At 35.9% G+C, this 25594-nt stretch overlaps 1 protein-coding gene and 1 pseudogene across 2 annotated transcripts; one reads left to right on the top strand and one right to left on the bottom strand.

The window, feature by feature from the left end:
• Positions 1 to 9157: 9157 nt before the first annotated feature.
• Positions 9158 to 13435, bottom strand: LOC114277436 (small ribosomal subunit protein eS19x-like; annotated as a pseudogene).
• A 3034-nt stretch (positions 13436 to 16469) lies between these two features.
• On the top strand, positions 16470 to 20338 carry LOC114277427 (putative mitochondrial-processing peptidase subunit beta, mitochondrial). Of its 2 annotated transcripts, none has more exons than XM_082877269.1 (8): positions 16470 to 16753; positions 16893 to 17030; positions 17140 to 17290; positions 17401 to 17509; positions 18706 to 18804; positions 19442 to 19507; positions 19836 to 19943; positions 20049 to 20338. In XM_082877269.1, the coding sequence occupies exons 4-8, from the start codon at positions 17447 to 17449 to the stop codon at positions 20154 to 20156; spliced, it is 444 nt and encodes a 147-aa protein (XP_082733395.1). In that variant the 5' UTR covers positions 16470 to 16753; positions 16893 to 17030; positions 17140 to 17290; positions 17401 to 17446; the 3' UTR covers positions 20157 to 20338. The 2 variants fall into 2 exon arrangements, with proteins under 2 accessions (XP_082733395.1, XP_082733394.1); XM_082877268.1 differs by having other exon boundaries at positions 16562 to 16753; positions 20071 to 20336.
• The last annotated feature ends 5256 nt before the right edge of the window (positions 20339 to 25594 follow it).

The following is a 25594-nucleotide window of genomic DNA, read 5'->3' as shown; positions in this document are numbered from 1 at the left end:
TTTTCGACATGGAGCAATATTTCAAAGCTGTGAAAGCTGAAGCTGAGGAGACAAGGATTTCTATGGCCACAATGTATTTGTCCAGTGATGCCAAGTTGTGGTGGAGGACTAAACATGATGAGATGCAACGCGACTTATGCATAATTGAGACTTCAGAGCAATTTAAGTATGAACTTAAACTCCAATTCTTCCCTGAAAATGTTGAGTATAATGCCCAGCGTGCTTTGCGAGATCTCACACACACCGGCACTATAAGAGATTATGTGAAACAATTCTCTGGGCTTATGGTAGACATCAAAGACATGTCAAAGAAAGACAAGCTCTTCTTCTTTCTTAAGAGATTGAAGCCATGGGCTAGAGTTGAACTTCAAAGGCAAAGAGTGCAAGATTTAGCCCATGCACAAGCAACAACTAAGTGCCTTATGGACTACGCCGAACCTAAGCAACGGGGATAGTGGTTCCCCACGCAAGAGTAGGAGAGGTGGAAAGTCCCAAGGCTATGGCAAACCTAAGAATGGAGGAGCCAACACTTTTACATCCAAAACCCATTCAGGTGGAGGACAATGGCAACAAAAGAGCTATGGTGACAAGGCAAAAGCCCCTCAACAATTATCTACAAGCAAAGCAAAGGGCCCTATCTCTTGTTTCTTATGCAATGGGCCACATTGGTTATCTGAATGTCCATAAAAGTGTGCCTTGAATGCTTTAGCAACGGTACTTGACCATATCTCTCAACCAAGTGACTATGATAGTGAGGAAGAAGACGTGCTGTCTAGGCAAAGTGGCAAGGGTTCTAAGGTAGCTGGCTCTAGAGTGGGAGCCTTTCATATGATGAATGCCATGGAGAAGAAGGCGTCTACAAAAAGGCCTAAGAAAAATGCTAGGAGTGGCAAAGTAGGCAAGTATTCGGATCCTAAACAGCTTGTGGAGTCTAAAGATAAAGGCAAAGTGAAGAAGTCCATGTATAGTGGGGAATAATCAGGCAAGTTGAACAAGAGCAAGTCATCCAACAAAGATTTGATGTTTGTGGATGTAAAACTCAATGGGAAGCCCCTCCGTGCTTTGATTGACATAGGGGCCATCCACGACTTTGTTGCTGGGACGAAAGTTGAAAGACTTGGGCTATCTTTAAAGAAGGATGGCAACCACATCAAGGAGGTTAACTCGGCAGCGCAGCCCATTTATGGGGTTGCAAAATCTATTCATTTGAAGGACAGCACTTAGGAAGAAAGAGTAGATTTTACCGCAGTACTCATGGATGACTTCCAAGCCATCCCTAGGTTGGATTTCTTGAGAAGCACAAAGACGACAGTCATACCTTATTCTAATAGTATGTGTGTTATGGGGGATAAGCCATGTCTTATTCTTGCTATGGCCACCAACAACAGTGACCGGTTTGTCTCAATTATGCAACTCAAGAGAGGTGTTAGGCATGGTGAACAAACTTGGGTTGCCGCATCAAAGTTGAATGAAGCTCTTGAATCTGCTCTTGTCCCAGCCACAGTCAAGAAGGTCTTAAGGCAATTTGCAGATGTTATGTCTGAACAGTTGCCTAAGGAGTTGCCTCCACGCCGAGGTGTGGATCCTGCTATTGAGTTAGTGCCAAGGGCAAAGTCACCAGCTCGTGCACCGTATAGAATGGCTATTCCTGAGTTGAATGAATTAAGGAAGCAGCTTACAGAGTTATTGGAAGCAGGCTTCATTAGGCCATCCAAGGCCCCATTTGGTGCACTTGTCTTATTTCAAAAGAAGCATGATGGTAGTCTTCGCTTATGTATGGATTATCAGGCACTCAACAAGCTAACCATCAAGAACAAGTATCCCTTTCCCCTAATTGCGGATTCATTTGATCAATTGAGCATAGCGAGGTATTTCACAAAGCTAGATCTTTGATCGGGGTACTATCAAGTAAGAATTATGGAGGGAGACGAGCCTAAAACCACATGTGTTACTCGCTATAGTTCCTATGAGTTCTTAGTCATGCCATTTGGCTTAACCAATGCCCCAGCAACATTTTGCACCATGATGAATGAAGTTTTTCAAGAGTACTTAGACCAATTCGTGGTAGTATACTTGGACGACATTGTCATTTATAGCTCCACTTTAGAAGAGCACGTGGAACATCTCATAAAAGCATTGGTCTTGTTTGGTGTAGCTGTTAAAACAGATTATAGATTATGACTTTAATCAGAAGCTGTTAATCTGTTTGGTATAACTGTTGGATTATAGATTTAAATTGTTAAGTAGTGTTTGTTAAATAAACTGTGAAGTAGCTTTTTTAATTAACTTTTATTTTTTATTATTCATTATTTGTCTACATTTCTCATAAAAAATAATAATAATATTTTATAGTCCGTTTGTGTCTTTTTCTACTTTTAAGAAAATAAAAAATCTAAGAGTATAACCGTGAATTAACATGTCCACAGCAGAAGCTGATAATCAGATGTAAGGAGTGAGCAGCTTCTCAGAATCAGCTTTTTTGACTTAAAATAAGTTGTTAGAATCAGAAGTGGTTTGAAATAAGTTTAACCAAACAGTCCGAAATAACTTTTTAAAAGCCAGAAGCCATAAGTTGGCTCAAAAAAGCTCCACCAAACACCCCTATTGTCCAAGTTAAGGGAGCACAATCTTTATGTCAAGCTAGAGAAGTGTTCTTTTGCCCAAGAGAGGATTAAGTTCCTAGGGCACATTATTGAGCATGGATGCATCAAAATGGACCAAGAGAAGGTCAAAGCTATTCAAGAGTGGCAGCCACCCGCTAATGTCTTGGAGTTGCGGTCATTCCTTGGGTTAGCTAATTATTATCGCAAGTTTGTTGAAGGTTACTCAAGACTAGCTTCCCCATTGACAGAGTTGCTAAAGAAGGGCAAGCTATATGTTTGGGCAAAAAAGTGCCAACAAGCCTTTCAAGCCTTGAAAAAAACTATGTCAAAAGACCCTGTTCTTGCTCTACCAGACTTAGGTAAAGCTTTTGAGATACAAACTGATACATCTGATTTTGCTTTGGGTGGTGTTCTTTTGCAGGATGGTCACCCAATTGCCTATGAAAGTAGGAAGCTCAATGATGCCAAGCGAAGATATCCAACTCATGAGAAAGAGTTGCTTGCAGTAGTGCATTGTCAGAGGACTTGGAGGCACTACATCTTGGGCTCACGGTTTGTTGTAAAGACTGACAACAAGGCAGTTATCCATTTCTTAACACAGCCCAAGCTAAGCGCACGACAAGCACGATGGCAAGAGAAGTTGGCAGAGTTTGATTTTGCCTTAGAATACAAGGCTGGTGCCACCAACCATGTTGCTGATGCACTAAGTAGGAAGGCGGAGCTTGCCATGTGCCATCAAATATGTTCACTTACTTCCATTTCAACCAGCATCGAGGAAAAAATCAAGGCTCATCTAGACAAGGATGCTATGGCAGAGAATCTTATGAACCTTGTCAAAATGGCAAGACTCGCCAATTTTGGGTGCAAGATGGACTTCTAATGACAACAGGCAACCGCATCTTTGTACCTAGGGCTGGTAATTTAAAAAAGACACTTCTTAGGGAGTGCTATGACACACTTTGGGCAGGACATCCGGGTTGAGAGCGAACATTGGCCTTGGTGAAGCAAGGATATTATTGGCCCCAGATACGTGATGATGTGTAAGAATATGTTCGCACTTGTCTCACTTGACAGCAAGACAAGGTTGAACATAAGAAGAAAGCAGGCTTGCTTGAACCTTTTCCCGTGCCTAAACATTCGTAGGAAAGTGTATCACTTGACTTCATCATTGGACTGCCTAAAGTGGGAGACATCGGGACTATCTTGACTATTGTGGACCAGTTCTCCAAATATTCCACCTTTGTAGTTGCCCCAAAGTATGTTTCAGCAGAGGAGACTGCCCAACTCTTCTTCAAGCACATTGTTAAATATTGGGGTGTGCTTAAAAGCATTATTAGTGACCAAGATTCATGTTTTGTTGGCAACTTCTGGATGGAGTTATTTAAGCTGCTTGGGTCACAACTTAATACTTCATCAAGCTACCATCCAGAGACAGATGGACAAACTGAACGCTTTAACTATATGCTCGAGGAGTATTTGCGCCACTTTGTCAATGCTAATCAACGAAATTGGGTGCAACTTCTTGATGTAGCACAGTTATGCTTTAACTCTCAAAAGAGTAGCTCTATGGGGCAAGAGTGCTTTTGAGTAGTGAATGGACAGCAGCCACTGTTGCCCCGCACAGTGGATAGACCTTCTAAAGGAAAGTCTCCCAGGGCTTACCAATTTGCTAAGGAATGAAAGAGAAACCAAAGCAGCAAGTAAAATGAAGAAATAGGCTGATGAAAAGAGGATGCCACTTAAGTTTAGAGTTGAGGATCAAGTTCTTGTCAAGCTCAACCCTGAGCAACGCAAGTTCATGAGGGGAAAAGACAAAAGGCTAGTGCGCAAGTATGAGGGACCGGTAACCATTTTGAAAAGAATTGGCAAGTGTGCTTACAAGATAGATGCTCCATCTTGGCTGAAAGTGCACCTGGTTTTCCATATGAGTTATTTGAAGCCTTACTATCCAGACAAGGAAGGTCTAACCTGAAATGAGCTGAAACACCAAACCATCATAGCCAAAGCAGGAAAAAAGTCTGTTGAATCTATCTTGGCCGATCGGGTGAAAATGGTTTCCAAGAAGAAACAAAGACAATACTTGGTGAAATGGAGAGGCCTTGGAGATGAAGCAATCAGCTGGAACGGGAGGCAGACTCTTTGGCTTTTCAAGACGAGATTGATACTTATTGGGCAAAGTCATCGAGGGCGTCGACCGTTCAAGTGGAGGAGATTGTCAAGGTGCGCCCATGCAAGGGTCAACACCTTGATGCCACACTCATTTGTGCCTTTTGGAGAGCCAAAAACATGCCCATGAAGTTATTGGTGCAAGTGCAAACCAAAGCCCAAGGCATGGTGTAAGATAGTCCAAGGCATGCCATGAAGCAGCCCAGCCACAATAGGCCACAAACTTGCCTGCCCAGCAATAACTTTAGGCCAATTTTTATGTAAATACCTTAGTATTAAAGGTCTTTTGGGTCCAAGTATTGTAATTTTTCTTTTTTTTTGTAGAATTTTTAAAAATCTATTATGACTCCTCAAACATAATGGATATTTCCTCTTGCCAACTAGGAAATAGTTTAACAAGTTATATTAAGAAAGGGGTACCCAAGTGTTGAACCAAATCACTTGTGCCTTTTAAGTATCCCAACCTAGCCAATGGTAAGGCAACTTTTATAGCACTTTTGGTGCATTGTTCAACTATAGTAACCTTCTTTTGATCAATGAAAAATTCATTTCACCCTTAAACTGTGCAAAGCTTTTCTAGTGTTGCTTACTTTAATTTTAGCTTGCTGCTTGCTATCTTGTGGCTTGTCTCCAAACTTATTGGTCATCAACTAATTAGTATTGTGTTTGCTTGTCTTTGCAAACCCTTTGAGTATTATTGGCAGGCGAGTGAAGAGAGTTAACTAGCGCCACACATACCTGCATATCTATTGGCAAGGCTTCTGCACAGCTGGTGTGTGACACCTTGCCATGGCGTTGCCTATTCACTTGCCATTGCTTCCATCAAGCATAAGCTCTTCCCTTGAGACGAATTATCACTAACTTCACGTTCTCATTAGAAACATCGATATACTGAAAAACATGTTTAATAGTTTTGAGCCAGTCCACAAATTGATCCAGATTGAGACTTCTATGAAATTTAGGAAACTCCATCATAATGTTGATCTCCATTTGTATTTGAAACATTCTGAATTAGCTTGGCAACATTGTGGACCACCAAGAGAATTCTCAAAAGAACAGTGAGCATCCTTGGTATATTTGGAAGCATCACTATCATCGATAGGAGCTTACAAACGTTGCACTTAAGAAGCATGGACATGGATGTGGACAGGGACACAGACACGGACACGGTGATTTATAAAAAAATGGGGACATGGACACTGACAAAATTAACAAAAACTAACACTAATTCGATATAAAAAAAAAACCTCACTCTTAAGTTAACTTTTATCGTTTATTATTGTTTTTCTCTATGAAAGATCTATTAATTATTTAAATATAAACAAAATGTAATAAACATGCAACATTCATCAAAATCACTAAAGAAGATAAGACAAATACTAATTGGCGTGTCCCTAGAAACAAAATTAATCAAATAAAGGGACATACGTGTCCGACACTGCTACAACCCTATTTTGAGTGTCAATGCTTCAAAGAGTTGCACCATTTCGGTCAACATGACAATTCGCCTTCTCAACTTGGCAATTTCATCTCTTTGATATGAATTCCCATTGTTCCTCCCAATCCTCTGTTTCTCCCAAATTCGCAGCAAAACCTCTACCTACCTCCTCTTCTTCCCCTACCTTGTTGAGCCATCAATTCTTGATATTGGAAAACAAATGTATATTCAACTTGGACTGAGACAAGCAACACTACACTCAAGGCTATGAAAAAAACACTGGTCCAAACAAATTTGCATTGTTTGGTTTACACTGTTTTTGAAAATTGAGTTTTTTTTGTGAATTTTTAAAAATATTTTATCTAATTTTTTTATTTTTTAGACACGTCTAATCTATATACACTTAAAAAAATAGAATATTTGTGAAAAAAAAATTAAAAAATTCTCCAAATACAAAAAATATAAAATAAAACAGACAAAAATTTAACATATTTTCGTATTTTATTGTATTCAATGAATTTTTTAAAGATTTTTGTATAAATTTTATACTTTTTAAGTATTTCAAGATTAAGTGCATCCAAAAAGTTTTTTTTAAAAAAAATCATTAAAATATTTTAAAACATCACTGAAAATAGAAAAAATATGAACCGACAATCACCAACATAGGACACACAGCAATGGAGACACAAACAACAACAGGACACACAGCAATTCAGACAATCACCAACATAGGTCTGAAATCATGATTCAATACAAAATCAGACTCCTAATCGATCGCCAGGTCAATTATGCAATCCGTGACTTTGTAGCTAGGTCGAAATTGAGCTACGAGGCCATATCTAGATCAGAATCAAGATCAAAATTTGTTTCTCAAAACAGAGACAAAATTGAAGTCAAAACTTGATTCATGAAGTCTAATCTAGATTGCAATCAGTTCGGGAACTCAAATCAAGGTTGAATCCATGTGAAGTCAGATCGAAATAAGAAAAAAGGAATTGTGAGGTCGAACTCAACAGATTCTCGTTGCAATATAAGAATCACAACAACGAAGTCGATTCATAGATCATGAATGTGAATCAAAGGCCGAAATCAGATTGCAAAGTCCACTCACAGACCAAAATCAAATTGCGAAATCAAATCTGAGATTGAAACTAGAAATTGAAGCTCAATCTCTGGTGAATCGCAAAGCACTGAGAAATTGTAAGTCTTGCTTGCTCGAAGTGGCTCAACTAAGGGCTCGAACCACTATAATCAACTGATCAACTCTTCGACACTAGGCTAGGTCTTCAAAACACCATTCAAGTCTCACGAGGTAAGTGATATGAAAATCAAATGCTGAATTAGGGTTGAAATCTAGTTCTCACAATTGAAACAGAGAAATCCTTCTCAATTCATGTGATCAATATCTACGGATAAAAACAAAGGAATGAGCCTTGGGCGCTGGTAGCAAATGATGTATCAAAGGATCAAAGAGAAAATTTCCAATGACAAATTACAAGAGCTCAAGATCTGAAAATACAATTAATTGATCAACGGTTAATTAGGAGGTATCTACACCCTATTTACAGGCAATTAACATGACGACTAACGAAACAACTAATTAGCCTCCGTTTGGGAAGGGGTTGACTTTTTGGCTTTTTGACTTTTTTGGTTATTTTAGCCTGGACTAAAAAGTTTGGTTCAGGAAGGGTTTTTTAACTTTTTGACTTTTTTGACTTTTTTTGTGAGAGAAGAGTGTGATGATTATGGGTTGGATGTGATGTTTTGTTTGTTATGGCTAAAATAGCCTATTTTATTTTTTGTAGCTAAAATAGCCAAAAAAGCCCAACCAACTTCTTCCCAAACGGTGCCTTACATATATTAACTACTTCCCTCCGAGCCCGCCTTGAAATTTTCGGAGTCCAAAGCGATAATCAATTAATAAGTATCGTTTAATTCTTGTTTTTCTTATATTTTTAAAAGTAAATAAATTAATAATACTAGCATAATTTAGTTTTTTTTTTTACAAAATAATTTTCAGTGGATGACAATGTTAATTATTTTAAATGGGTCTTTTAATTTTTCAATGGATCAATTTATTTTAAGATAATTTGGGTCTTCCTTAATTTTTTTGGGACTTAATATATTATACTAAACTATAATAGGAGAGGCCTCTCTTTTGGGTCTATTTTCAATGGATTACAATACTATTTTTTTTAATGGGTCTTTTAATTTTTTAATGAGTCAATTTATTTTAAGTTAATTTTGGCCTTCTTTAATTTTTTTTGAACGTAAAATATATCTAATATATTTTATTAAACTATAATAGGAGGGGTCCCTTTTTTGGGTCTATTTTGAGGGGTCTTAGATTATGACCTTGTGGGCCTATGCCCAGGGCCGGCCTTGCTTACATCTTAAGTGGGAAAGAAAGAAAGAGTGAGGACAGGGAGATCACATGGGTCATATGCTAGTGATGTGTTGAAAAAACAAATGAATTTGGTGTATTTGGTTACAAGAAAAGAATAATATAGAATTTAATTAGGGATTGTTTGTTCACAAATTAGTGATAGAAATTTGATTTTGTGTTTTCAATCTAGTTCTATCTTGACCAAATTAGGACTAAATCATGTTCCAAGTTATAATTAATCTTCCTAATCAACCTCCATTTCATTCCATTCTTTAGTTTCACAAGCTAAAGAATCCTTCTATTAGTTTCACAAGCTAAAGAACAGTGGTCAATGCCACCCTAACTTTTGCCAAAATCAAAACCTCAGACCTTTCATTTGTTAGCAACGGGTGATAACTGCCTGTGGCAGCCATTTTGTGTATGCAAATAACGTAATTTAACTTGGAATTGATAAGCCTGATCTTCTAACTAGATCGGTGGAATTTGGAGCATACAGAGATAATCACAGTGAGCATACAAAAATAAACCATGACTTTGCAGTTCTCAGCCAATTTCAACCAAGATTCCAAGCCTCAAATGGAACTTAAAAGGTGACATAAATCAAAAATTTCCCAATACATATTGCTTGTGTAGGGATTTTAGGCCTCAAGTAACAGACATCGCGCACCATGGCATAGCAATACACTTGGAACACAAAAAAAATCAATGGCCAAAGAAAACAAAATGGAAACATGTTCATAAACACTCAGCAGTTGGGACCAAAAAATTGTTCTGAAAAAAAACACAACAACTTCTCTTCAACGAACTAAAATTAAAACCTAGAGACTATCAAAATGATCAGCAGCAGAGCTCATTGATTCATTTGATCAAGGGGCAACCACAATCTGACCTGCAATTTGGTCAAGATCTCGTTGGCTAGTGGATGTGATTCTTCTCCCACTGATACAACCAAACCACAAAAAAAAATATAAAATAAAATAAAATAAAATAATAAATTAGCGAACTAATTGACAACCTAGCAATAAGATATATGCTTAAAGAAAATCATGCATTATATATTGCTTGTAACTGATTCACATGTATGTCTAACGAAGATAAAACATCGTCTTAATAATCACCAAACTGGATATTAAATATAGCTCATAATCAAGAAATAAATGAGTCAATAAATAAAATAATTCGAAAAGTAAATCATTAGCTTACCCTTTCACATCAATGTCAATAATGTTCATCATTTGCAATTACTGAAGAATGTGACGAGCAACGGCCCCACTGCTTTTGCAGAAATGAGGTGGACAACTTCCATTCCTCTTATTTCCACCATAAATCCTCTGAAGGCACCAACACCAAGACCCTATCTCAGGTATATCTTCGTTGACATGAAATTTGCCATAAATTTTGGATAATAAACAACCAGGAACCATCTAAGTCACAATAAATGACCAACAAATTTCAAATCATTCAAGCAACACCAACATAATTGTGAACAAGCATGTGCTCACCGACACACTAACTCACCCATAGAGAGAGCTTACTAGTTCGGATATAATACCAATCTGAATCATAAGGGGCAAGCTCCTTGAACCTACCAGTCTTCACAATGTCAGTCTAGTGAGGTAGTTCCATCTGCTCAAAATCAATGAAAGAAAAGAGCAAGCAAAATTATGATATCTACAGCACTACTGAAACCCAAACAGAATCACTTCAAAAAATATCAATTTCATATCATAATGTTCCTTTAAGCAGCAAAATTACAAAGGAAAAGCATAATTTTCATTTATACGGTACATAATGTGTCCACCAAGAGAAATGTTTTACTTTAAACATCTACTGATTATAAAAAGCATTCATCAACAACACAAACAATACATAGAAACATATATATATACACACAAACATTTATATTAACGTTTAGTGTATCATTCCAATTTTCCCACAATTAGACTCCACATTTGCACATTTTTCATATAATTGGAATGCATAGCCATATCCCAAAATAAATGCAAGGTTTTAAGCAAGGAAACAAGCAATATTAGCAAAAGGGGCTGTTCAAAGTCCAATACTAAATCCATCATAGCAATCCAAATAATATTACATGTGTATGATCAGTGTGCGAATACCACGCAGAAGAAGATAGCAGCAAGATGGGTAAATTGAGACATGCATAAGGCTTTTTTTTTTTTTTTTTAAACAATAATTTATGTCTGACTTACATTGGAGATTGACAAGTTGGATTCAACTAGATTATTTGCAATTTATATTTATTAAGCCAAAATCTAATTTTCTATTTCCTTAAACTTTCATGGCATCCAAATAGAGAAACTATCGGTGTAGAATTTGACATTATATGTCACGACCCCATTCTGCCCCTAGTAGAATGGTGCCATGATGGCCAGTAATCGAAGATTACCGAAGGCCAACTTTCAAAATTCACACACAATCAGAGTATTGCTTATGGGGCTAACTTGTGCGGAAGCAATATACACAATGTAATTAGTCCATAAGAGCAGTGCATAAGTTAAATGGAATGGCATACATCTTTATGTAGCTTTAATACAACAAAATGAGGTACAAAAATACATTTTGACCAAAAGGCTTCTCAGCCATCAAATACAAAATACAATGAAACACAACTAAGAAGCATAATCTTCAAGATGCTGTAATAGTGCAAGATCCAAAACAAGTAGCAAGTACATCTAGGCGTCACCGCCGTCCTGCTCGTCACCTACATATATATAGAGAGGGGTGAGCTTGGATACTCAGTGAATGGTATAAATAATAGAGGTTTTACATGAATAATATCCGAAATCTTTATCAAATCAAGGCACATTACATCTTGTACAAAATCCAAGGGCAAATCAAGTTTATCTAACAAATCTTTCAAGTCTCAACAATTAAAGTCTTTCAAGGCTTTCAAGTTCCAAGGGATGACATTAACAAAGGTTGTGCTACAAATGCTTATAGTCCCCTAGCACGTACGGACTTCTAAAGATTGTGTTACAAATGCTTATAGTCCCCTAGCACGTACGAACTTTCAAAGATTGTGCTACAAATGCTTATAGTCCCCTAGCACGTACGGACTTTCAAAGATTGTGCTACAAATGCTTATAGTCCCCTAGCACGTACGGACTTTCAAAGATTGTGCTATAATTGCTTATAATTCCCTAGCACGTACGAACTTTCAAAGATTGTGCTACAAATGCTTATAGTCCCCTAGCACGTACGGACTTTCAAAGATTGTGCTACAAATGCTTATAGTCCCCTAGCACGTACGGACTTCCAAAGATTGTCAAAACCAAAGCTAATACTTGATACACAAAATAGGGATAGTCATTCATGCTTAACAAATACTTTTCCAAAACAAGCAAGGTAAAGCTTTATCAAAACTTAATAACATAACTTTATTAAAAATACCACTCACATAGTTCTTCAGACGTCGGGATCAAGGCAAGTCCAAGTCCTACAAACACATGGCAAAGTCTATTGAATGCACTTCTTAAAACAAGTCTTGCATGCATACAGATGATCTCGGCATCCTTCAAAACCAAGCTAAGTCAAAACAAAACACTGTTTCTCATCTCGGGAAAACATGCTGGGCGACTGCCAGGTCTAGGTCGAGGTCCCACACCTCCTTGCCGAGGTGTTGCCTCGATGGCCGCATTCAAGGAAATGAGGTCGGGAAAATCTGGGTTTCCCTCTCTTGAAGAACATACCGAACATGAAGAACATGAACATGAGGAAGATGAATACAAGATCATAATTTGCTATAACAAAATCTGAGATTTCATGCTATGAATTCAAAAACATGGACCTAGGTACCTATATTCAAGGATCTTGCGAGAACAAACACAAAACATGAATCCTAATGCAACCCTTACGAATCAAACAAGACTTTTTCTTCAAGAACACATGAACACTATTTTCTTTTTCTAAAACCAACTTTAAACCAATGCATGACATGCTAAACAGGTTCGATCGTGCAATGCAGCTTGATAAACATGAAGAACAACAAGAGTAAATCAAGAATCTAACCTCAATGCACGGATCTAACGGTTTGATCTCTAGGAATCAAGCTCGAAAGCCCACTCTCTCACTCAAAAACTTCTTCTTCTTCTAGAGCTTCTCTCTCCTCACAAACAAAGACATATAGCAAATGATACATTTCTAGGTCTGCTGGCTGACTTAACACTCAGCTGGGACAAGTGGCACTACCGGGTTGGTTCTCCTCAAAAAGGTGGCTGAGCGAAAAGACAAGACTATGACAAAGTGTGTTCAACAAGCAAGATGGCATGGGCACTCCGGCGGGTAATGATCTCGGCTAAGAACAATACATCGGCAAGTAGGGGAACAATGATCTCGGCTAGGAAGGACAATACTTGGCTAAGCTGTGCCACACCTTGGCCCAGATGTGCCACACCTTGGTCTAGGTCATACCACTCCAGGACAAGATCACTTAGGTGCAAAGGTAACATCTCGGCCTAGATAATACACATCTCGGCCTTGGTGATGAACACCTTGGCCTAGATAATGACATCTCAGCCAATATGTCAGGGCGAAGGTGGAGGTCAAACAAAGTGGTTCCAAGATAATTCTAGACTGAAGATGACCTCGGCTAAACTCACACCAAGCAAGGTACAAAACATGCGAGAGACACTTGAGCAAGACAAATCAAGGTTTGCAAAGATGCAATATATCAAGACAAGATCATGCAATATATGCAAGCATGACTAGGGTAGAGTGAGGGTCGTTACATTATACCTTGCCTGATCACTTGAGCTGGGCAGAGTAAGCCTTCACAAACTCGTGAGGTGAGATGTCCTTGACTGATTTCGCAGTCGCCATGGCTGGATTGATGCAAAGAAGAACAAGATGTCGCAGGCGATAGAGACGACTGGAGGGACGTCCACCCCCATGTCGGGTGGAGTCCAGTCGTCAAGGATGACTTTTGCGGATGTCGAGGATATTGCTGGGTTGACAGCTGGTGAGAAGCAAATTTGAACTGAAGCAAAACTGGGATGGCCGATCGTCCGGTAGGATGTCCGGTCAATGTTGTGCTGGACTGTTTGAACTGCTGTACTAGACTGATTTGGACCCTGTTTTTGGGATGTAATAATCACTTGATTAAGCATATATATTTACTCCAAAAATATATTTAGTATAAGAATTTTGGTAAAAAATAATGGAATAAAATATAAGTTTCAATATATTTTTCTTTTCTAAATAAATCAAACAAGGAATCAAAATAATCATCAAAATAAATAAGTCCAACAAAACTAATAAGGGGGACTTACGTGTAGGTCCTAACAAGTGGATTTATTGTCCAATAAGTTCTATAATAACTAATGACATTTTTTACTAAATACTATTAAAATCACTAATTGTTAATTTTCAGCGACAATATAAAAATTGTCACAAAAAATGTAATTAATTATAAGTTTTAGCGACAGTTTAAAAAAAATCATCACAAAAAAGTCACTAATTCACAACTTTTAGCAACAATTTAAAAAATTCGTCATAGAAAAAGTCACTAATTGTAAGTTTTAGTGACAATTTATAAAAATCATGACAAAAAAAAGTCACTAATTGTTAATTTTTAGCGACATATGTAAAAAATAGTCACAAAAGATATATTTTTAGTGATGATTTTACTAAGACTTATTTTCAATAAGACTTGATGGGAATTAAGTCCAATTATTAGGACCTATTGGTAGTTTACCCACCTAATAATATTTCATTGGTTAAGGACTTAAAATAAAAGATTGTTTGGGATAATATATTTTTTAATTTTTTACGAATAAATATGTAAAAAAATAAAAAGATAATATAACTAAAAAAAGATTTTAAAAAATAAAAATATGTGCTAATATCCAACTTTCCAAACAACCTCTAATTCACCTCTGGGTGATAGAATAATTTCCTTTTTCACATATACACACACACCCCCTCCTACCTATAAGTATTTCCAATTTTTCATCAAATCTTTCATCAAATTGAAATTTAATAAAAATTTTAGTGAAATGAAATTTAATCATTTTATCAAACTTATATCAAATCAATGAAGAAACAAAGGTAGCGTTTGGTTGAATTTTCTAAATATGATTTGAGAATAAAGTTGTATTTTGAGTTTGTGAGTTTTGGAATTAGAATTTGAGTGTGGAAAATTTGTTTGGTTATAAGTTTTGAAAAGAGTTTTGAATTGAGTTTGAAATGAATGATGTGACATATGATATTTAATTCAAAAACTTACAACTCATAACCAAACACATAACCCAAAATCCTATTCAAAACTCATAAAAAAATTTAAAAATTTTCTAGAAATATTTTTTATTTAAAATATAAAAATAACAGATGCAAAAAAAAAAAGAAAAAAAAAACAAACCAAACACTATTCTAATCAATCGGCCAGACGTCCGGGTTAGCCAAATTTTCCTGCCTAGAAAGGAGTTTTCAAAAGTGTGTATAGAATTATAATTTAAAATCTCAAAACAAATACCACACTGAAATCAATGGGTGGAAATGTGTTGAGAGAGCTTCTCCAAACATAGCCAATTTTTTTGTCAAATTAAGGATGAACCAAATCTTTCACTAATTGTTTGGGATGGACTATATAAGTACACTTTTTGGATAAAAAAATAGAGAAAAAAAGATGATTCTTTGAGATAACTTTTAGACTTTTTACGAAAAAATATGTATTAAAATATTATATAAAATAGCAAAATTACCGTAGTACCCCTATGCCCTATGCGTACTGACATTGATACTCTAAGGAACAAGCACAGATTGCTTTGAAATGAGATGGTGCCTTCAAAAGATATATATAGGATGAGGCTTCCTTATATATATTCATTGAACTGGAAGGTACTCATGGGTCCCATTTCGATAATTCGAACCGATCAATGTATAGAACTTGTCGAGTACTATATGGCTGTAAAAAACCACATTGATCAATGTGTAGAAGTTACTCATTTTATTCATTAATTACCGAGTCGCCACCGAGTCCAACCTCTCCACCAAGACCGCCACCATCGAAGTCTGGATCGACGCCAGAAGCAGGTTCAAGACTAATCAGACCAACGACACTGCTCATTTTCTAGAGCATATGATATTCAAGGGCATTGAGAAGAGGACTGCTAGGGAATTGGAGGAGGAGATTGAGAATATGGGGGGACATCTCAATGCTTATACTTCCAGGGAACATACTGCTTATTATGCTAAGGTTATGGATAATGATGTGCCTAAAGCATTGGATATATTGGCCGATATTCTGCAGAATTCTAAGTTTGATGAGAATCGGATTAATCAGTAGTGTGATGTCATTTTGAGGGAGATGGAGGAGGTAGTAACATTCATTGTTTGATAAAGTTTGTGTTTTGCTTCAATTTTCCTCATAATTTGATTTGTTTTCCGGGAATGATTCTATATTCTAATTGTTTGATGTAAAAAGCCACTGCACTATAGACCACATGAATCTTTGGTGGCGTAAATTGCGTATGAGAATTATTAGAATTGGTGTTAATCCTAGTAAAGAACATAGTCAATAGGAAAAGGCGCATCATGATTCACAGGGTAAACGGTAAAGCCTATGTTACATGGGGAATAAAAACCAATAATAGTTTGTTAAGGTAGTTATTGTTTTAATAATGAGAAGGGGATGCGAACACTAAGGAGTTGTTGGATGATCAAAATGTTTTGATTTTAAGAAAAAGGAATACAATGAGTTCTATTAATTGCTATTAGTTGCTTGAGCAGTTGAAAGGAATGCCCTAGTGTGACTGACCTCCTTGTGCTTTACTTTTTCCACCCTTTGCATTAATGTACCAATAGATGCTGATCGAGTCAGTTTTCTGAATGATGAATGCCTTTGCATATTCATTTGTGGTCTTGTGATTTCATTAATTAAATCATCTCTATATTTTGTTTTAACAAAAAATTCTAATTGCATTGTCATTAGTTATTTCATTTTTTATTGTGATGCTTGTATATTATTTATTATAGGTCGAAGGGCAAACTGACGAAGCAATTTCTGACCATCTGCATGCAACTGCTTTTCAGCACACTCCTTTGGGCAAAACCATTCTTGGACCTGCTCAAAATATCAAGACGATCACCAAATATAATCTTTAAAAGTATATATCGACACACTACACTGCGCCTAGAATGGTAGGTGATATTCATATTGATTGTTAAGTCTACTTGGTTGGTTGGTTGGTTACATGCTGCTTCGCCGTCATTTTATCATCAATTATTTTACTCTATTGACTTACTTATTGAAGTCTTAAGCATTGGTCTTCTATTTTAGGTAATTACTGCTTCTGGAGCTATGAAGCATGAGGACATTGTTGAGCAAGTAAAGAAATTGTTTACCAAGTTGTCAACAGATCCAACTACAGCGTCTAAATTAGTTGCTAAAGAACCAGCAATTTTTACAGGTTCCGAGGTGTGCTTATATCATATAAATATTTCATGATTTGTTTAATTTAAGCATTCTCTTCCATCTTGTCTTTCTACAAAATTTATTAATTGGCATTCGTTATGTGAAAATCAAGTTAGGATAATAGATGATGATATAGCTTTGGCATAATTTGCGATTGCTTTCAATGGGGCTTCTTAGACGGATCCAAATTCCATTACTTTGATGGACATGCAGTCTATGTTGGGATCTTGGAATAAGAATGCAGGTGGTGGGAAGCACATAGGGTGAGCTATTTGAACATCATTTGTCGGGTTTTAATAACTAAGTTGGATATTTTCCTGTTATATAACCTGTGAGCACATGCATTAATTAGTTTTTGACAATTTGTAAGCAGTTCTTAGCTTGCGCAGAGGGTTGGCATTAATGAGATTGCTAAAAACATGATGGCCTTTAACACCAACTATAAGGACACTGGTCTATTTGGTGTTTATGCCATTGCCAAGGTGAGATTATGTCCTATAATTATGATTTTGTTAGTTTCAGGGCCTTCTTTCCCTCTTCATAGCATGTTCTTTCAAATTTTTATCATTTTTTTGCCATGACTCCATATTTTGTTAGCAAATTGAGAACATCTATAAGTCACTCCCTGAAATGATTGGGTTGTATCTCTTGTTCCCTTTTGTTCCATTTCTTTCCTCACTCACTTTTCTGATGGACTAGGTCCCCATTTGGCACTATTGTGTGTTTGGCTTGGAATTACTTTTCTTTCCCTTGAAATAATGCTTTAGGTTGTGTTTGGCTGCATCTAAAAGTACTTTGACGTGTATAGGCTCCCCTGAAGGCACTTTTTTAGTGAAATAAAGCATACAAGAGGATATGCAAGTGCTTTTGAAGTGCAGCAAATAAACACTCCTAAGACTTTTTACAACAATATCTTCTATAGAGCTCTTAACTTATTGGAGGCCTATACACCACAAAACAGGTCTAATAAGTGAAACATATTATTGGATGTTGAGGGGGACACTGGTTGCTTGCATTCTGGGTGAGTTCAGACCTGAAATATAGTCAAAAGTAAAACAAAATAGCCCAGCTGGTTCTGTTGTGGGTGATTTAGGTATGTCAGAAATGGAAAAAGGGAGTACTGTGCCAGAGGATTAGGTTCACCCCTTCCAGTACCCTTTATTGGCACGGATTAACACTAGGATAGTGGTTATGGCGTCTAAAAGCTTCTCAAAATCAAGAAGGGGGACACCAGGAGAGCAGGGAAAACTGCAGTAAGTCAAGCGAGAAGAATAAAAGGGTGACAAGTGCAAAAAGTTACAGTGGAAATTTTGAAAAATTGCAATTCTTTCTCTCCATAAATTAATATGATACCAAGCTAACTTTTAGAATGATTTCCTTTCCATTAATGTCTTGGGATCAAACTGTTATGGCTTAATAGCCAATACCTTAGAACTCTTGATCATGGTAATCTATAGCAAAAAAATTAAGTATCAAGATTTTGCTTAGACTGAGATGCCCATTAATCGTAATTTTAGAGCATCACAAACATGATAAAAACAACTATCTGTATTGCCCATCAGTTTCCACATCTGTCATGTGGAGCTTTAGTGTGATTGATTTTAATTCACAATTGATGTTGTATGTTATGCCTCAATAATTCTCGTTATTCATTTTCATTTTAGCATTTTGTTTTTAGCCGGATTGTTTGGATGATCTGGCTTATGCAATTATGTATGAGATGAGCAAGTTATGTTATCGAGTTTCTGAAGTTGATGTTACTCATGCTTGTAACCAGGTAGTTACCAGTTCTTGTACTGAACCTTGATATTATCTGCTTGTTTGTCCTCAGGTTTTAAGTGCTTTTAGTAAAACTATATTGCATATATATATATATATATATGTATATTGTTTTGTAATTCAAAAACAATACGACATATATGGCTACCACCCTAATTTGTGGATCAATATGCCTTCCATATATGCTCAAGTCTTAAGTCTTTATTTCTTTATAGTTGAGTTTTGGAGATAATGAAAGCCATAAGTTATGAATTGAACTTTCAATATACTTCTATTAATGACTAAGAAATAATTATAAAGTTGGGGATGTTTAAAACTGTTTTTGGTCCACCAAGCAAATAACCCTTTGCCAAGCTTCCCATATTTTGCCTGTAGTTCTAACGTACCTTAGATAAGTATTTGTTGTGCCAAAGTGAGTCAGAGCTACATCATTTGTTGAATAAAATGTGTTATCCACATTTTTTATTACACACATTAAAACTAAAATATGGACAAATGAGGTGTGGTAGATTAACTTGTATCCATGCAACATGCTTAGTTTTATGAAAGGGAAATCGATTTTAGCTTGGCCACTTATTTTTTATCTTGTGGTGTTCAGTATATTGGCATTCACTTACAGTTCTATTGCACTGCAGTTGAAATCTTCTTTGCTGCTTCACATAGAAGGAACCAATCCTGTTGCTGAAGATATTGGGCGCCAGGTAAAGTACTTGATGCATTTTTCATTTGCTTATAGTAAAAAAAAGGTGGATAAAATAAAATGAAAGAATGCCTTGTATGTTACTTGCAGAAAATGAAAGGATTCCCTTGTATTACTTTTGAATCTCTTGGATTGTCTACTTAAGAGCCTGCTAAGTGAGTAGCGTTGGATAAAGGCGGTTTAGTTTAGTTTCTAAAACATGGACTCTTTTTGTCAAATGATAATTACTCTCATGAAATGTTGTCAGAAGACGCAAGCTTTTGTTTTCAAAAATTTTCCTTCCCGGTAAATACCTAGATTGTTTGGCGTAATCCATTCTGTTCTTGCAGCTACTTACGTACTGGAGAATAATCCCATTCGTTGAATTGTTTGCAAGAATTGATGCTGTAGATGCTAGCATTGTCAAACATGTGGCAATTCATTTTATATTTGATCAGGTAAGGATTAATGCATCCCCATTGCTAATTGCAAATTTACCTACTATGAGGGGAAAATGTTAAAAAATTATTATTTTCCTCCGTACATTCAATATTTGTTCTAAGTCATGTTTGGCCTTTTTGCAAGATGTTGTCATCGCTGCCATGGGACCCATCCAAGGTTTACCTGACTACAACTGGTTCAGGCGTAGGATCTACTGGCTCCGTTACTAGGTTCTTTCGCATTTAGTTTTCTTCATTATTACTCCTCACCTTATTACCTTTTTCATGTGGTCTCCAAAACATTTTGCTATTTCATAATGCAAACCAAATTCCTCGGTGAGTCCCTTGGAGGGTGGCCCCTTTATTTAATTTTTGTTCCCGGATATTTTCTCTGTTACATTGTTCTATCAGTAAAAAATAATTAAGCTGTTTTCAGTGATGTAAGAGACATCAGTGTAGCCAGTCAGACTTTTGAATGTTCAATTTTTTTCATGGCATTAAAGCTTTGGGTGTATTATTACTTACAATTCTCATATGGGTGAGTGCTATGTGATGATACAAGCCCATTCAACTTTTTGTGTGCTCATGTCCCTATTAATAACTCTGGGTGCCATGAAATTGAGCTTTGAGTTTTGTTTTGTAAATTGATCATACTTGTGTAGTTTTTGAGCCAGAATGAATGATAGGCACGAGTTGACAACTCTGAAGCTTTTCATCTCACCACCACTCTATCTTTACACCGCCAATGGGCTTCTAGCTAGTGGAGGGCCTCACATATGAGAGGTTGGGGGTATAACTATCTCCAGCATTGCTTCTATAGCATATCTGTACAACTTGTCACTTATTGCAATTGTAGCTCAGTAGTTCTCCTTCGCCACACCCTTAATAGTAGGCTAGATATATAAATTCTATTGGAAATTGTATATATAAAAAATAATTATTATATCTGCACCAGTGTTGCTCCATAAGCTTCTAAATTGTACCTACTCTCCTTTTATATAAGTTGATTTGAGAGAGAATGCAGTTACAGTCATAATGGTTGTGGATTACATTTAGCAATTTCTATTAAATTTGCCAGAGAGAGTTGAGTGATGGTAAAATCCCTCACTCTCTACACTCCCCAGGGTCATTATAAAAAGATACACAAGTCTCCTAATCATATGACGAGAATTTCAAAGTCTACCATATGAACCATATTAGAACTCACCAAAGAATTATCATTGCATGAAAGTAAGTAATGTCACATTTGCAAAGAACATCAGGAAGCCCACATTTTGGCTCCATCCATATCTGCACATCTTACCTATATAACATGTTGGTTTATCAAATTATATGCATATTCTCTCATATGCTAATCACATTTAAGATGTCTAACCACACAAGGAGTTGCAACAATAATGACGAACCAATGAGTTCTGTCTCAACATGGCACATACACATTAAACAATGGACAAATAAATGGGATAATCAATACCATTGACCCAACCAACTTACATGATTTCCAAAAAAAAAAAAAAGTTACATGAGGGAATCAATTACACAAATCGCTCCTCTGCCACACAACCTTGTGAAATATATGGCAGTACTGGTTTTGCATCAATATTCTATTACCTTTTCTGTTCTTAATTCTAACCTCCTTTTTTTTCTTTTCTTCCCCCCTTCTTACATAATATACATGATGTTAGATTTACCTGTAAATGTATGTACAAACTACGACCATTGCCTACCTCTACTACTGTTGTTTTTCCTCCCACTGTTATTTAGCCTCCGGGCCCCACTTCTACTTCCTTCCCAATCTTCATCATCATCATAATCTTCATCATCCCTGCCTGCACCACACCTAGACCTCTCCCTTCTCCTCGAAGGGGTGTGCAACTATCACCTAATGGGTGATGATGATGACTTCGAGATCCAATGGTAAGTGTTATATAAAATTGACCGGGTCCATTCATCTATCCTCAGATTTGTTGCATAATATTCAGGACACTATTCGTGGGTTATGTTATGTCAATAAGGCAAGCATCAAATTATGCTACTAGTACTGTTTGATCATTCCCTTGTGGAAGTAGTGGTATATTGATAGTAATAACTGACGTACCATTTTGTGACCAAACTTACCTTTGCATATAGAGAGCATTAGCACCTTCCAAACTAGGGCAGGATACCCTCCTTTCTAGGACTGTGTTATTGTCTCTTTGAATGATTTAGTGAATCCTAGAGTTCATTTCTAAATTAGGACAGGGCAACCCTTACCTCCCCCAATAGGCATGAATGCAAATTATGTGCTTATGTGATATTTTGAAAATGATTTGATTTGATTCGAGGGATCAATAATCAGAAAGACAGCGATTTCATTCAAAAAATTTGGGGAGTCTGATATAGCAGTGATTTGATTCTGTGGCAATCCGAGTTATTTGGGGCAATGATCCAATTACAAAGATTTGGGGCTTCAATTTAGGTAGTGATTCATATTTTGAGGGTGGTTTCCCAATTTTAAACAATTTGAGTTTGAATTTGGGTTCTTACCTTATTGATCCAAAAAAAAGGAAAAAAAGAGAGAAGAATTATTGCCTTTTTAAAATTTAAATCCCAAATAAAACATGTGATTATAGAATAACTTCTAAAAAAAAGAAACTTTCTAACTTAAGTAGAGCCTTGGATGTTCTGGAAGGTGTTTGATTGAATAAGAATCTTTAAGTCATTGACTTTAGGGGGAATTTCAACTTTTATGAAAAATGGTAGATAAGAAAGTGGTGACCACATATTCAAATTTGAATAAAATTCCAAATCCCCTAAAAGATATTTGACAAAGGAGACAATTGTTTGATTAGATACTTGGAATAAAATCCAAAGCTCCTTGGGAGCAAAGAATTTTGAAAGAAAACCCGAGTAGAATTTAGAAATTATGAAAAGTTTTTGATGAGACAAAAATCTTTAGGTTTTTGACATTAGAGGGAATTTGATTTTATGGAAAAGTGTTGATAAGGAGGTAATGACCGAGTCTTTCACTTTGAAATGAAATTTTGAATTTCCTTAGAAGACATTTGACTATAAGGTAACTGTTTAATTGATTTCTTCGAATAAGATCTTAAATTCCTTGGAAATATTTTGAAAATAAAATTTTGAGTAGAGTTTGGAAATAATGGAAAGTTCTTTTCATCAAGTAAAAATCCTTGGGCCACTGATTTTAAGGGAACCTTAATTTTATGGAGAAATGTTAGACAAGGAAGTGATGACCAAGTCTCTCATTTTGAACAAAATTTTGGTTTCTCTATAAGATATTTGGCTAAAGGATGATTGTTTGATTGATTCCTTGGAATAAAATCCGAACTCCTCAAATCTTTTGGAAAAAAAGAAGAAAGGAAAATTTTGAAAATTTAAATAAAAAAAGATACTTTATTTTGAAAAAGGATTTTGAAAAAAAATTGAAGTTGAAATTTGATTTTGAAAATAAATTGGGGCACATTTCGGGAAAACAATAAATAATGGAAAGACAATTGTTTAGATTGATCACTCTGGTAGGATTCCTTAACATTCCTCAAAATTCCGTTGGTTGGGTAACTATCACCTAATGGGTGATGATAATGACTTCAAGATCCAATGGTAAGTGTTAAACAAAATTGACAGGGTCCATTCACCTATCCTCAGGTTTGTCGCATAATATCCCAGACACTATTTGCGGGCTATGTTATGCCAATAAGGCAAGCATCAGATTATGCTATTAGTACTGTTTGATCATTCCCTTGTGGAATGAGAGGTATATTGATAATAATAACTAATGTACCCTTTTGTGACCAGACTTACCTTTTGCATATAAAGAGCATTAGCACCTTCCAAACTAGGGCAAGATACCCTCCTTTCTGGGATTGTATTATTGTCTCTTTGAATGATTTAGTGAATCCTATATCTCATTTCTAAATTAGTATAGGTCAACCCTACCCCCCCTCAATAGGGATGAATGCAAATTATGTGCTTATGCGATATTTTGAAAATGATTTGATTTAATTCCAGGGATCAACAATAAGAAAGACAGTGATTTCATTCCCAAAATCTGGGGAGTCTAATATGGCAGTAATTTGATTCTGTGGCAATCTGAGTTATTCAGGGCAATGTTCCAATTACAAAGATTTGGGGGTTCAATTTAGGCAGTGATTCATATTGTGATCAAAATTTGAGTAATCAGTAGTAAATTAGGGGGATGGTTTCCCAATTTTGAAGAATTTGAGTTTGAATTTGGGTTTTTACCTTAGTGATCAAAAAAGAAAAAAAAAATTATTGTCTTTTTAAAATTTAAATCCCCAATAAAACATGTGGTTATAGAATAACTTCTGAAAAAAAGAAATTTTCCAACTTAAGTAGTGCCTTCGAGGTTATGGAAGGTGTTTGATTGAATAAGAATCTTTAAGTCATTGACTTTAGGGTGAATTTCAACTTTTATGAAAAATGGTAGAGAAGGAAGTGGTGACCAAATCTTGAATTTTGAATAAAATTCCAAATCCCCTAAAAGATAATTGACTAAGAAGACAATTGATTGATTAGATACTTGGAATAAAATCCAAAGCTCCTTGGAAGGAAAGAATTTTGAAAGAAAACCCAAGTAGAATTTTTTAAATTATGAAAAGTTTTTGATTAGATAGAAATCTTTAGGTTTTTGACTTTAGAGAGAATTTGATTTATGGAAAAGTGTTAGATAAGGAGGTAATGACCGAGTCTTTCACTTTGAAATGGAATTTTGAATTTCCTTAGAAGACATTTGACTATAAGGTAACTGTTTGATTGATTTCTTCGAATAAGATGTTAAATTCCTTGGAAATTTTTTGAAAACAAAATTTGAGTGGAGTTCGAAAATTATGGAAAGTTCTTTTCATCAAGTAAAAATCCTTGGACCACTGACTTTAAGGAAACCTTAATTTTATGGAGAAATGTTAGACAAGGAAGTGATGACCAAGTCTCTCATTTTGAATCAAAATTTTGGTTCCCCTATAAGATATTTGGTTAAAGGATGATTGTTTGATTGATTCCTTAGAATAAAACGCGAACTCCTCGAAACTTATGAAAAAAAAAATAAGAAAAGGAAAACTTTGAAAATTTAAATGAAAAAAGGGACTTTATTTTGAAAAAGAATTTTGAAAAAAAATTGAAGTTGAAATTTGATCATGCACTTTTGAAAATAAATTGGGGCACATTTCAGGAAACAATAAATAATGGAAAGACAATTGTTTAGTTTGATCACTCTGGTAGGATTCCTTAAAATTCCTCAAAATTCCCTTGGTTCGGCAACTATCACCTAATGGGTGATGATAATGACTTCAAGATCCAATGGTAAGCATTAAACAAAATTGACAGGGTCCATTTACATATCCTCAGGTTTGTTGCATAATATCCCGGACACTATTTGCGGGCTATGTTATGCCTAACATTGATAGTAATAACTATCAATGAGAGGTACTATTTAGTACTGTTTGATCATCCAATGGTAAGCATCAGATTATGCTATTAGTACTGTTTGATCATTCCTATGTGGAATGAGAGGTATATTGATAGTAATAACTAATGTACCCTTTTGTGACCAAACTTACCTTTTGCATATAGAGAGCATTAGCACCTTCCAAACTAGGGCAGGATACCTTCCTTTCTAGGATTGTATTATTGCCTCTTTGACTGATTTA

This window comes from Camellia sinensis, chromosome 7 (assembly GCF_055761805.1).
Source record: "Camellia sinensis isolate YWXY chromosome 7, ASM5576180v1, whole genome shotgun sequence".
NCBI classification, from domain to species: domain Eukaryota; kingdom Viridiplantae; phylum Streptophyta; class Magnoliopsida; order Ericales; family Theaceae; genus Camellia; species Camellia sinensis.
This window is presented reverse-complemented; position numbering and strand designations above follow the sequence as displayed.

Bases quoted from the DNA above. Each gene is read 5' to 3' on its own strand.
- LOC114277427 (XM_082877269.1), top strand. From the start codon at position 17,447: ATGATGGCCTTTAACACCAACTATAAGGACACTGGTCTATTTGGTGTT. The intron at 18,805-19,441 runs GTAGTTACCAGT...ATTGCACTGCAG, and splicing joins TTACTCATGCTTGTAACCAG to TTGAAATCTTCTTTGCTGCT. The intron at 19,944-20,048 runs GTAAGGATTAAT...ATTTGTTCTAAG, and splicing joins TTCATTTTATATTTGATCAG to TCATGTTTGGCCTTTTTGCA.